The 15,036-nt window shown below is 39.1% G+C and overlaps 1 protein-coding gene across 4 annotated transcripts in view; it reads left to right on the forward strand.

Moving 5' to 3' along the window:
• Nucleotides 1–15,036, forward strand: part of ASB3 (ankyrin repeat and SOCS box containing 3) — a 116,470-nt gene that overhangs the window by 58,076 nt on the left and 43,358 nt on the right. For all 4 annotated transcript variants that reach the window (XM_045009119.1, XM_045009118.1, XM_045009122.1 and 1 more), the window contains one exon: nt 2,075–2,233. In XM_045009119.1, coding sequence (XP_044865054.1) covers nt 2,075–2,233 — 159 coding nt within the window. The remainder of the gene's footprint in view (nt 1–2,074; nt 2,234–15,036) is intronic.

Below are 15,036 nucleotides of genomic sequence, written 5' to 3' on the forward strand. Positions count from 1 at the left end.
GCAAAATCAGCTCATCATCCTCTTATTCAGGGTCACACCGTACTATTTCCCACCCTACTGTTGCTAGATTCTTCAGGGACCTCACTCATGTTTCCCCCAGTCTGGGAGCTCCCCTCCTTCTTGGAACATCAGTATAATTTTAGTTGGTTTAATGGGGACCCCTTTTGAGCCCTGAGCAGCTTGCTCTTCACATCATTTATCTATTTAAACTGCCTTTTTAGTTGCTATACATCAGCTCAAAGGGTAGGGGAAATTCAGGCCCTCATGGGTAGCCTTCCTTACATTGTTGCATAAAGACAGTGACTCACCCAAAGTTCTTACCAAAAATGGTCTCAGATTGTCATTCAAATTATGTGATTCACCTGCTGCTTGTCTTTCCCAAGCCTCGCTCAAACCAAAGGGAAGCCAAACTGGACCCCTTGGTGGGGTTAGTGCTCTCTTATGTTACTTCAACAGAAAAGACCCGTCAGGAATTCGCCAGGCTGTTTGTAGCATTTCCAGATAGAGTGAATAGTCAGACAATAGCTATCCAAAGATTTTCTAGATCAGTGTTTCTCAACCTTTTTGATACCAGGGACTGGCTTGCTGTGTCAGAGAGATCTTAGGGACTGGCGCTGGTCCACAGACTGGTCATTGAGAAACATTGGTCTAAATCAGTACAGCAGTGTTTGTGTCAGACTTTCTAAAGGAATGCAGTGAGCTTTCCCACTAATGTATTGGGTTGCAATGCCACTCACCCAAATTCGGCCTGGCTGCCCCTCCATCTGACAGGGCCACCCAGAGGATTCAGGGGGCCTGGGGCAGGGCCGGGTCTTCGGCAGCAATTCAGCGGCGGGTCCCTCTCAGAGGGAAGGACCCGCCGCCAAATTGCCGCCAAAAAATGAAGCAGCGTTGGTAGAGCAGCCTAAGTGCTGCCGATCGCGGCCTTTTTTTTTTCTCCCCTGCCGCTTGCAGCGCTTGTACTCACCGGGCGGCGCTCCAAGGCTTTGGCAGCAGTTCAGCGGCGGGTCCTTCACTCACTCCGAGTCTTCCGCTGCCGAAGGCCCAGAGCGAGTGAAGGGCCCGCCGGGGAAGTGCTGCCGAAAACCCGGAGCGGCTCGCAGGGCCCCTGTGGTGCCCGGGGCCTGGGGCAAATTGTCATCCTCCCCCCCTGCCATCTGATGGCATTGTGACTTGGCACAGAAAGTCGCAGTGCCCACCAGCACTCTGATGCTGAAACTGAGAATTACTGCCTGGAAACTTTGCAGATATTTAGATGTATGTGCTTTTAAAAGGTTTCCTAGCCTGTGCACGGTTAGACAGCAGAATCAAAGGACTGATTACTTTATTGAGATCAATGTATTAATGGCTCCAGTTCCACCTAGATTACACTGGAACATCCCACTTTATAAATGAGGGGGATGGAAGACTTCAAGTTTTAAAAAAAAAATAAAGCTGCGGGGGAGGGAGGGCTGATTCAAAAAAGGTTGAGATCCACTGGCCTAGACTGTATTAAATCATGCTGAGCGATAGGTAGTTTAGATCCACCCATGCTAGTTAGAATCCATTCCAACAGGGCTCAGGTAGCTTCTGCAGCTTCTTTGAAAAGGATCCCTATTTCTTATGTTTTCAGAGCAGTGATGTGGGATGCAGTTTACACTTTCAGCCAACACTATTCCTCAGTTGAAACCTCAAAAATCTGATGCCTGCCTTGGCCAAGCTGTCCTGCAGTCATCATTTAAATAGGATTTCTAATACCAACCTCCTGACTATGAGGTCTTGCTAGTGATCAGAAGTCGAATCCATGTGGACAATCACTCAGAGAAGAAAGAACAGTTACTTACGTTACAATAACTGTGGTTCTAGAGAGGTATTGTCTGCATGGATTCTACAATCTGCCCTTGTTCTCTGCTACCATGGAGTCTTATACCATCTAGATTGTGTCTTGGTGAAGGAATTAAGGGATGGTTGAGCCTGCTTCACTCTTTGTGCCCTTGGGTGGGAGATCCAAGGCACAGGAATCCAGTAAGGTAAGTGACTATCCTTTTTAGAATTTCATGTTAGAAAAATCTTTTTAAATTCTTTTTATTCTTAGCTCCATCTGATAACTACATAAAATCAAAGACATTTGAGGGTACATGTGCATTACATCTTTCTGCAAATAATGGATGTTTGGAAAGCATCAATGTTCTCTTGGAGGCAGGAGCTGAGACTAATGACGTTACTTATGAAGAAACTACTCCACTATTCCTAGGTAATGTATATGTATATATTTTAAAATCAGACAGTGCTGGATATGTGGAAAAAGTCATGGTATTACCCCACAATTCTTTCACTGTCCAGCAAGTTTCATGTTCTTTTGTGGCCTGTATAGTGGCATGCCTTTGGTTCTGAGATGCAGACGTTGCTGAAAACTTCTTTAACTTTTCTCCTTTTCTATCTCAATTGCATCTGCTTCAAACAATGTTTTCAAAGGGAACCCACAAAGTGGAAAACTTTTTATTTTATCCCTTTTTGTTTCTTTGAAATATAAACAAAGACTGGAAGTTATATGACTTTTAAATGTAAGTCTTCTTTGTTTTGTTTTATTCCTGCCTACTCTTACATTAGAAATTCAGGTCTGTCCACTCTTGGTCTGTTCACTCTTACTCCTAGAAGACTTGTGCATGTTTGTTTATACTATTAGCATACTGATATTTCTGGACTATGCTGGGTGTTGTTGGGAAAAATTTCCTGTCTTTAAATTGTTAACTTCAGTGCAGCTCCAAGCCAAAATCCTTACAGCCACCAGCATTTTTAAACAACCTATTAATTAGAACTTTCATAAGCTGAGTTGGACAACATGGTATTAAAGAGTCACTGGCTGCGGGAGCCTTGTCTATGATAGTGCTCCTACGGTCAATATTCATCATGGATCCTCGCTGGAGTTAGCAATGGCAGGACATTTTTGCTAAAAAAAAAAATAAAATCCATACCATACACAAAGCCAGATGACTGGAGGACTAGTAAGACTTATGAGGTCATAGGAGTAGGAGAGCAAAACTTGAGCAACTGACAGGGGAATGGATTTTTAGTCAGCCCTTTTTAAAACATATTTTATTTTATGTTTACACTACCTAACTCAAATGCCTGATAAGTAATTGGGAGGAAATATTTCTTTTTGTGAAAGGTTCTGCAAAATCACTTCTTCAGTTGAGAACTGTTCCTATTCCAGTCTGCCACAGAGTTCTGCAGAAAAACACAGAAGAGAGAGCTTGATATTCTTGATATTTCTAAGTTTAGGAAAAAACTCATCCTTAAAGGAGGTCTTCAGCCATTCCTTGTAATCTACAACCATGATTTCGCCCTCTTTAGATTACGTTGTTGTTCACATTCACAGCTCACATACCTCTTCAGTCTCCACAGGGCACATGCAACCTTAACTCTGACCACAGACATCAGCTATTGAAAAAACATAACATCCCATACTTCTTCACTTACATCAGCTAAATAAAACAATTAGAAATATTACAAATGGAAACTTCTCAAAATGATAAACACTATTACAGACTATTTCCACTTAAAACAATTCTTTTCATTTACCATACTGTAATCCAACACTTAAATATAGCTCTCAATTAAAAAAAAACAACAAAACCCATTGTCATGCACACTAACCACCAATTCAACATTCTGAACAATTGTAAATCATCCATTTTAAACCATTCAATATGTTGCAGTTAAAAGTTGCATGTTTTGTGTGGAAATGGAGGATGGATGCACTTATGCTATGATGTGGGTGTGGCAACATGGAGAAGGTGAAATCATAGCTATACACTGCAAGGGATCATTGAAGTTTTAGGGCTCGATCCTGCACCATTGAAGTCAGGAACAGGATCAGACCATTAACGAGGGATTTCCTGGATTTTCATGTTTGTATTGGTGGAATATGAACATGAGCAACTGTTACTAATTATTTTTCGTGAAGATATTTGTTTTATTTATATTCTTCAATCAGTCAGGGATATGTTTTCCTCTGAATCAGAGATTCTTTTTTTGCCTACTTTCATCAATATTGAAAATTGTGGAAGATTTGATATTTGCAAGCAGTGATAATTTATTCATACTTCATTTTTTCTTGCCATCTTTTGTTGTTTTGCTTTTCTGTATTTCATTGGTTTCTTTATTTTGCTTGTGTTAATTGTGAGTTCCATTCTTCAAATGATGCACACTTGTAGGGAAATCTCATTATCTTTTGAAAGTAGTTATACATATAAATTCCTTCTGCATTTGTAAGAGAATCAAACTGTTCATATACTGAAGGGAGTAATTTTTTTTTCGATTGGCATTGAATGCTCTAAAAAAGGTTATGGTTTTAGTAAACAATGTCTGTGCAGTGTCAGTACCACAGAAAAAATAAACATATGCTCTTGTTAAATGATTGGTTTGCTCCTGTGTTTTGAAATATTAAAGATTATTTTTTACTTTGTAAGCCTGTAGAGTATTTTAGTGGTCTTCTGGGGCAAAAAATTGCCAATGCACTTGTCAGGTTCCTTCCCTACTCTGAACTCTGGGTACAGATGTGGGGACCGGCATGAAAGACCCCCTATGCTTATTTTTACCAGCTTAGGTTAAAACTTTCCTAAGGCACAAGTTCTACCTTGTCCTTGATCGCTGCCACCACCAAGAGATTTAAACAAACATTCAGGCAGGGCCACTTGGAGCCCTACCTCCCCCCAAAATATCCCCCCAAGACCCTACACCCCCTTTCCTGGGGAGGCTTGAGAATAAAAGTGAGCACAGATCAACCCTCCTGGGTCTTTAGAACACTGAAAAACAATCAGGTTCTTAAGAGGTTTATTTTAAAAAAAGATAAAAGAATCACCTCTGTAAAATCAGGATGGAAGATAACTTTACAGAGTAACAAAAAGATTCCAAACACAGAGGATTTCCCCTCTAGGTAAAACTTTAAAGTTACAAAAACAGGGATAAACCTCCCTTTTAGCACAGGGAAAATTCACAAGCTAAAACAAAAGATAATCTAACATATTTCTTTGCTATTACACCTCTACCCCGATATAATGCAACCCGATATAACATGAATTCAGATATAACGTGGTAAAGCAGCACTCCGGGGGGATGGGGCTGCGTGCTTCGGCAGATCAAAGCAAGTTCAATATAATGCAGTTTCACCTATAATGCGGTAAGATTTTTTGTCTCCTGAGGACAGCGTTATATCGGGGTAGAGATGTAGTTACTATTTCTGCAATACTAGATGCTTAGTCCAGATATGGCTTAGGGAGATGTATTTGCCCTGCCCTGGTTCCTTTGCTGACTCCGAGAGAACAAAACAAAGACACAAACAAGAACCTTCCCCCACAGATTTGAAAGTATCTTCTCCCCTTATTGGTCCTTTTGGTCAGGTGCCAACCAGGTTATCTGAGCTTCTTAACCCTTTACAGGTAAAAGAGGAATTAACCCTTTACAGGGTAAAGAGGGATTTTATGCTCCCCTTAGCTGTATGTTTATGACAGCACTGAATTGTAAATTCTCACTGGATTTGGAGGATGAATATTTTTCAGGTTTGTCATACATACATTAATTTAACAAGAGGTAAGTTTGTTCATCACTTGTGAGTCAGCATCAGTTATCACTATGCTCAAATACTCTTCTCTGATAAAATGGGTATAACTTGAATTACAGGAGATTTGCCATAATTGGACCTCTAAAGTCTAATTTGTTGTTTTATAGCCAGTTATTAGAGTTGGATAAGTTAAAAGCCTTATTGCCTGTTAGTTGATTCTGGAACCAGGTTTTTAAAATGGTCAGAAAGCTGAGGATTTCATCCCTATTACAATCTGTGTATGTTTGGTTATATTATTAGCATACTAATTAGAAAAATAATTTAGTATTCTGAGGCATTTCTTAGGAATACATGCAAATGAAGAAATGGTTAAAATAACATCATTAGAACTTAATAAACACAATATTGTTTGGCAAGTGAGTACTTGTATTGAACTAAGGAAAATATAAAGTTATATAGTATGTTTAAATACATTCCCTGACCAAGTATGAAGTTATCATTTGATGATCACCTGTTCTGTTCATACCCTCTGGGGCAACTGGCATTGGCCACTGTCAGCAGACAGGTACTGGGCTAGATGGACCTTTGGCCTGACCCAGTATGGCTGGTCTTATGTTCTTATGGTCTCATACTGACATGTAAAAGCATCTGCCTTAACTTTGCATTGCCCAAACAAGGGCAGCTAAGGTCACCAAACTGTTGTTTAAACATAATTTTGTGTGAAATTGTCTGCATATTTGGGATAAATGTGTTAAAGATTAATTTTATATCTATATCTAGACTTCTTAAAGGAGCGTTATTGAGCTGATTAAATATCTGTATTGTTGTGCATACTCTTTACCCAATCAAACAAAGTTCTGTTTGGTAGATGAGCATTTACGTCAACAGAGTATACCTTAATCATAATTAGTTTGCTTTTAAAATAGGTATTTAACTCAATAGGTGTCATAGTTGTTAATTATGTTAGTCTGGCTATACCCATGTGTGGCAAATTTCCTAATGAAGCAAAAGGGAATCAAAATATCTGACGGGGGGAGGGAGGGGTGTCTGTTCTGAAAAATACTGTGAGCTTAAGGGATGTTAAAGAAAACTTGGTCCAAGAAGTACCAACTGTTAGGACACATAATGTGAAAGTCCTGAGTAAATTTCTTAATGGATGTAGGCACCTCTCAATGCTTCCTTTTTAAAAAGACAAAATGCAGGGTACACCAGGCATTGACTATTTATAAGCCAATTTTTTTTCCTTTTTTTTTCTTTTTTACAACTAAGTCACTTATTCACTAAAAAAAAAATTGGGGGAAAAAAAATCTTTGAGGCCTTCTGATACTATGATGATGAAAATAGTATAAGTGATTAGGTATGTTAAATCGGACCAAAGGATATGCTTGAGGTTTCATAGTGACTAGATTAAAAAATAAAAAAGGTTACATTTGGATGAAGTTCAAAATCTCTCTCAGATTATATTGGACCACAGCAAGACTACAAATTAAAGCTATGGAACAGCCATTATTGGAGACATTAAAAGTACTAGAAGTTGTAGGCACTCATTCTGGGACTGCCCAAGTGTAGGGAGCTTGTGCGATAACATTCCAAAGAGAATTAAATCAACAGAGAAACTCTATTGGTCATTCACCATATGTTTACTATCAGACTGATGAGCATTCAAAGGCATTCTTTTATGATACCACAAAGCATGTCCTGTTAAATTAATTTGTTGCAAAAATGGAGGGACCGGTAAATAAACATGATGGTACTACATATGAAAAAGCAAATTTTGATCATAAAATAGAACAAATTTAGGGAAGAGCCTTTCCTGAACCCTTATGCCTGCTCAAAGTCCCATTAAAATCAGTGGGGCTCTATATGAGCATAAGTATTAATTCATGTGGATCACACCAAATGGTTGAGGCTCAGGCAATGAAAATGACACACAAAAATCCTTATGCAATGTTCCCTAAATAAACTCACTCTGCATGTTAATGAAAACACTTGTGAATTAAAAATAGATCTCGCTTCTCTTTTCAAAATATATAATTTTTATTCCATGTTATAGAGTTATTTTCTTTAAAACTTTCCTTTTTAAAGATTATGCTTTCAAAATAATTTCAGTGCACACAGACATCTGAACAACTTTTGTGTATTTAGTTGTTTGTGTATATAATGTGCTAGAGAGTTGCCATCTCTGTTGCACTGGACACTGAAATTCCTCTTGTTATGTAATCATAAGAGTCATAGAATTTAAGGCCAGAAGAGATTACTAGATCATCTAGTCTGATCTCCTATATATCAGGCCACCAATGCCCCAGCTAGCATCTGCACAATAAACTCAACAATGGACATGAGACCAAAGTAAATGAGATCCATGGAAGACTCTCTCTTATGTGCTACAGGGAGAAAATAGGAGGGACCTAGGTGCACCAGGTCCCTGCAATGCCAGAGAAATTATTAAAGGAGATATGCCCAACTCACCTGATCTACACTCACATGCTGCAGAGAAGTGGCTCTCAACTTTTCCAGACTACTGTACTTCTTTCAGGAGTCTGATTTGTTTTGCATACCCCCAAGTTTCACCTCACTTAAAAACTGCTTGCTTATAAAATCAGACATAAAAATATAAAAGTGTCACAGCACGCTATTACTGAAAGACTGCTTACTTTCTCATTTTTACCATATAATTATAAAATAAATGGATTGGAATATAAATATTGTACTTACCTTTCAGGGTATAGTATATAGAGCAGAATAAATAAGTCATTATTTGTATAAAATTTTAGTGTGTACTGACTTTGTTAGTGCTTTTAGGTAGCCGGTTGTAAAACTAGGCAAATATCTAGATGAGTTGATGTACCCCCTTGGAAGACCTCTGCATGCCTCCAGGGGTATGTGTGCCCCTGGTTGAGAACTACTGCTGCAGAGGAAGGCAAAAAAACCCCATGGTCACTGCCAATCTGACCTGGAGGAATTCCTTCCTGACCTTACATATGACGATCAGTTAGACCCTGGGGATGTGAGCAAGAATCAGTTAGCTAAGCCTCTGAGCAAGAGAGAGAGAATGTTTGGTGCCACCTCAAGAGCACTGGCCCAATCCACCCAGTATCCCCTCTCCAGTCATGGCCATCCCTGATGCTTCAAAGGAAGGAGGTGAAAAAAAATCCCCAAATACATTTGGGAGGCAGGGGAGGAAATGCCGTTCTGATGCCTGCTGGTGGCCAGTTGAAACCCTGAAGCATGAGCTTTAGGAATGTTAAATAGAAATCGGAAGGGAATCCTAGGGCTGCCAAGCCCTGTCCCCTGCCATCACAAGTAATTGCACTAATACATTTATCCATCTCTCTGTTAAAACTATATTTAAATTGTTTGCCCCCTCAACTCCAGTTGGGAGGCTGTTCCAGTACTTCACCCGTCTGATGGTTAGAAACCTTCTTCTAATTTCCAGCTTGAATTTGTTCTTGTGTCAACATTGTCCTTTAGCTTAAATACTCTTCACCCTCCCTGGTATTTGCCCCCTAATGTATTTATAGAGAGCAATCATATCCCCTCTCAGCCTTCTTTCTGTGAGACTAAACAAGACAAGCTCTTCTAGACTCATCTCAAAAGAGAGGCCCTACATTCCCTTGATTTTCATAGTAGCTCTTCTCTGCACCTGTTCCAGTTTAAATTAATCTTTTTTGAACATGGGTGACCAGAATTTGTTCACAGTACTCCAAATGAGGTCTTGTACAATGGCATTAACAGTCCTCTATCTCTACTGGACATGCTTTGCCTAATATATCCAAGGATTGCATTTGCCTTTTGAAGAGTCACTTCACATTGGTGACTCTCAGTCATCCTGTGATAGACCCACCCACCTACGTCTCTCTCCTCTGTTGCTTCCAGCTTGTAGCAGAAATTCTTATTATTAGACCCTAAGTGTGCAGGACCTTGGACTTTGTACTAATGAATTGCATTCCATTTTTGCCACTCCAGTCTTCAAGGTCATCCAGGTCTTCCTGTATAATATTCTGATCCTCCTTTGTATTGATAATGCCTCCCAATTTGTATCATCAGCAAATTTCATTAGCACACTCCATATTATCATTGTTACTGAAAGCTGAGGTGAAGTGTTCATTTAGTTTTTGGGGCCATACCTAGATTATGTGTAATCTCTTTCTTCCCATCAACACAAGAACATAAGAATGGCCATACTAATGATCAGACCAGTGGTCCATCTAGCCCAGTACCCTGTCTTCTGAGAGTGGCTAATGCCAGGTGCCCCAGAGGGAATGAACAGAACAGGCAATTACTGAGTGATCCATCTACCATCATCCACTCCCACACTCTGGCAGTCAGAGGCTAAGGACACCCAGAGTGTGGGACTGCATCCCAGACTGTCTTTGCTAATAGCCATTGATGGACCTATCCTCCCTGAATTTACCTAATTCTTTGCTGAACCCCATTAGAGTTTTGGCCTTCACAAAACATTCCCTGGCAACGAGTTTCACAGGTTGACTGCATGTTATGTGATGAAATACTTCCTTTTGTTGTTTTATACCTGCAGCTGTTTATTACACTACATAGCAGCCCAACCTGCATGACACCATCCTTCCTTATACTCTATTTATTTATATAACTTTTACAATCCTTCCCCAAAGTGATTTTGACCTAACAGGTTCTATTTTGTCCATACTATCATTTTTTATTTCTTTACAGTTTACTGCTTTGTTGATGTACACCTCTACCCCATGAACTTTATTTTTATTCTTATCTCTCCTAAACAGTGCATACCCTTCAATACCTGTATTCCAGTTGTGACTGCTATTTCACCATATTTCTGTAATCCCTAAAATTTCTGGTTTGACCTCCAGTTTCTCCATTTTGTTGCCCAGATTCCTTGCATTTGTGTACAAGTATTTCAGATGCTTCCCTTAGATGACACCCACTTTTCTGTTTTGTAATATTCTATTATCCCTTACTAATCTTCATTTAGCTGATTTTTTTTTTTGCTCTTGTGAAATTTCCATCCCAGGCTTCAATACACAAGTCTTTCCCAACCTTCTCCCCTCATCTCTTAATTTAAATCTGTTATCAGTCATGCCAGCCTTGATCCAGAAGATTAATAGCCCAGGTTACAAAGTGGAGCCCATCAGTTGAGATGTCTTCTTTCCAAAAATGCTTCCCAGTGGCTGTACAGCATATTGTACAGCATACCATTCTGCATTTTCAGATATATGGGGATTTAAATCAGTTTAGGAATATGTTTCATTATTGTATGATAAACCTTTCTCATAGCACCATCTTTGAGCCATCTGGTGATCTTCATTATCGGGTTATGTCTTCATCCACCTTCTCTAGGGACCAGAAAATCACCTGAGCTTCCATTTCTTTAAGTGTCTTACCCAGCTGAGCATAGTCATCCTTGATCCATTCCATTGGGAATCTAGCAGTGTCTTTTGTCCTGACATGCAGCACAATTAGTGGATTTTTCCCCACTTCCTTCGGGATCCTCTGTAGTCTTTTGTCCACATCTCATATCTTTGTTCCTGGCAGATAGTACATTCTTACATTCTCTGGATCTGTTCTGGTGACAGGCCAATTCTTCTGAATATAGAGACCCCAATTACATAGACCTGTCTCTTCCTGGTGTTGGTATGAATCTGTTTTATGTCCTCTCTCACGGTCCTTTGAACATCATCTTCATTTTTCCTTAGGCTCTGGTCCATGTTTATTTCCATAATGTCTTCCTCTTTTTTGCAGGGACTGGCTTCCATTCTTTTCTTCCTCACCACACCATTTTATGCCTGTTTCTCCTCCACATTCCTTAGTGAAGCAAACCTGTTACTCAATTTAATTTCACTACCACTATCTAGTCTCTTCTGCCTTGTGCTTGTGGTTATATTCTTCCATGGATCAGCCTCCTCTTCTGGCAGAATGCCGTCTAGATCCTTTTATTTGGCAGGTTTCCACAAATCTTGAGTTGACTGTATCACCTCCTCACTCCTCTCCTGCATCATACTTTCAAATCCCAGTGTGAATGCCATCATTGTCTAACTGCATCTCTAATCCTTGAATCTTCTCTGCCATGAGCTCTACCAGATGGCATTTCATGCATAAGTAGCTTCCATCAGATATCCCCTCAAGGGTGATAAACATCCTGCAGCTTCTTCATCCAACTATCTTCTTTCTCTCCTTTCCTTTCCTCTCCTCTCCTCCTTGGGGAGCCATCATTATCTTCTCTTCCTAGACCCTATTCTTAGAAAAGAAGAAAGGGGAGGAAAAAATCCCAAATGCCCACAGAAACTCTACTGTTAGATGACCGTTAATGAATAGTAAAGCACGGGGGGAACTAATTTATGTTTGAAAGAGTACTTCAGTCTCCATTCCCATTCAATTTCTCCCCTTCATTGCTGAGGCTACCAGAACAATGCTAGCCAGTTCCTGTTGTAATGGGACGGCAATATGATGTAGCTGCAAAAAGACTAATATGATTCTGGGGTGTATTCACAGGAGCGTTGCATGTAAGACCAGGGAAGTAGTTGTCCTGCTCTGCTTGGCACTGGTGATGTCTCAGCTTGAGTACTATATCCCACTTTAGGAAAGATGTGACAAACTGGAGAGCATCTCTAGAGGACAGCAACAAAAATGATAAAAGGTTTAGAAATCCTGATCTATGAGGAAGGGTTAAAAAAACCTGAGCATCTTTAGCCTTAAGAAAGGAAGACTGAGCAGGGACCAGATAAGTCTTCAAATATGTCAATGGCTGTTATAAAGAGGATGGTGATCAATTGTTTTCCAGGTCCACTGAAGTTAGGACAAGGAGTAATGGGCTTAATCTGCAGCGAGGGAGATTTAGGTTAGATATTAGGAAAAATTTTCTAACTAAAGGTAGTTAAGCTCTGGAATAGGCTTCCAAGTTAGGCTATGGAATCCCCATCATTGGAAGTTTCTAAAAACAGATTGGACAAACGGATTGTCTAAGTTTACTTGATCCTGCCACAGTGCAGGGGGCTGGACTTGATGACTTCTTGATGTCCCTTACAGCCCTACATTTCTTTGATTTTTTTTTGAATGTTTTTCTATCAGAAAATGGACTGCATTTTTCATATATACAATTGAGCAGCTGGTAACAAGTGATCTAGGCAAGAAAGGTCAGAGCCTGTATCCTGTTATCAACTCTTGAGGTACCCATGTAATGCAAATATAGCCAAACGTTTAAAAAAATAGTGGAAAAAATATTCCTAGACAAAGTGGTAGTATGTCAAGGTTCACCTCAGAGCAGATTTTACTGGCAGATTATAAAAGCTTGAGTAGAGGGCCTTTATAATAGAAGTGCTGACTATTCATATTAAGATACCTGAGGTAATGACATAAAATAGCTGAATAAAATAATAACTAAACTTATAATAACCTGTAGTTTTGAGAATTTTCTTTAAATGCCACCAGATGTCACTGTAACCAAAGGACCTGAAAAATACTGCAGTGGATTAAAATAGCTTTCATTAAGGTGTGTTCTTTTGAAGAAAAAAAAAATCAATTCATTTTGACAATGATAAATAAAGTAGATGTTTTCTTCAGAAAAATATGTATTTGTAACCTCTACTGCACATTAGATGTTTGCTCTATGCAAAAACTTGTGTGCCTAGAATTCTGTACTGAATATTTTTATGTGCTTATTACATATATGCATAAAACCCGAGCATAGTAAACGGCACATATGTGAAATTAGCAATGATTGGTACCTATACCACAGAAATCATAGATCTTCTACAAATATTAAGATAAACTGTTGCGAAACAGTACAGCACTTCACTACAGCCTTGCTGACCATAGTATTTTCTCAGCAATTTTTATCAAAACCTGGTGTTCTAGATGAGACAATGTTTCTGATATATTGACTTAAAATTCTGTTTCCTGTAGTTCAACATTGGAATATAATGCATCTTTTTAGCTTTTTGCACTCTTTGGGGTATTCTCACTGAGAATTTTCCTGAACAGTGTTCCCCAGGACATGCTTTGTTTGCTCGTGTGGTCTAAACAGAGAAACCATTTTTATTTTCTTCAGTTGTCTTTTTTTTATTTGATACTGAAAAAATCTTAAATATTTTGACAGATTTTCTGTTTAACATTCATATGTGTGGGATATGGTGCTGTATATAGTACAGTTATCTGTGGGGCTCAGAAAAGGGAGACTTTACACACATTAAGGAGTTACAGCAACAAGGTAACTGGAGATGTGGAAGTTTGTGTTTGTGACGTGATCAGAATCTCTTTGTGTATTAGTTAATTTTGCTTTATTATATTTCTTAGATCATATAATAATTTTTTTTAAACTTGAGAGACTGACAAATATCTGTTGTTTGAGAAAGGTGGCAGTTGAATAAAGGGGAACAGAATTGTACTCAGTCAACTTAGGGATATTTTCAGGACAGGAGATTACCCCCATAAGATTTTACTGTACAGCATACCATTCTGCATTTTTAGATATGTGGGGATTTAAATCAGTTTAGGAATATGTTTAATTATTGTATGATAAATTGTGGCATTGGAGATGGCTGAACTTATCAGAAGCCAGACACTATTTAATGTACAATGGGCTTTTTAGTTTATTTGTACACTACAGTCATATTTTAAAAAGTTATAATGTCTGCAGTTCAGTTGAAGGGTTATTTTTAAATACTTCTTTGGTTCAGTGCTGGTTTAGGAAGATAAAAGATATAAATACAAACAGCAAATACATTTTGATAGTAATTGTCAAAGGCATTTTCAAAATTGTTCATTTCTCCAGTGAGGGTGGAACTTTCAAAAGCACAGGGGGGAACAACTTCCATTAAATTTCCTTTAGGTGCTTTTGAAAATCCCATAGTGAAACTTATATTTGTGGGCAGATATTCAACAGTGTTTATGAGTGGGCACAGAATTCTTCAGCTTTTGTTTTTTATTTACAAAGCTTCAGAAGGGGCAGCAGAACCTATAGCTTTTCAGATAAAATAGTTACATTCTCATTCATATCCAGTTGCGTGATGGAAGGCAAGGGAGAGGAAAAATATATTAATCTCTGGGTTCTGTGTATGGCGTTTACTGCTGTACATCTGCGTTGGGTTCTTGGTTTCTGTGTTTGCATTGGTTTGATCCATTCATGAGTTCCAGTCAGGCTTTTCCTTCACATAGTTGCCCCACCACTACTTCTGGATGGATTGCATGGGCAGATTTATAGTCCCTGAAGCTAAGTCAATTAAAGGGCCAATTAGCACAGGAGGATTGGGTATGTATTTGGTGTGATTTATGAACATGTGAGGAATGGTTCCTTCTTTGAATTCCAAAAGAGCCAGTCATTAGAGGCTGATGGAAGGTTGGTTAGGCACACAAGGATATGAGGTTTCAGTATGTGGGAGCGGAGGCCTACACGCTAGTATGCATCAGTGACTGGGCCTTGTGAACCTTATGATGCTCTCTGATGGTGCACCAGGGCAGGACCATAGGTTCCCAAATTCAGGGTCAAGTCAAAGGGAAAGAGGTGG

This window comes from Mauremys mutica, chromosome 3 (genome assembly GCF_020497125.1).
Source record: "Mauremys mutica isolate MM-2020 ecotype Southern chromosome 3, ASM2049712v1, whole genome shotgun sequence".
In the NCBI taxonomy this organism is placed as follows: domain Eukaryota; kingdom Metazoa; phylum Chordata; order Testudines; family Geoemydidae; genus Mauremys; species Mauremys mutica.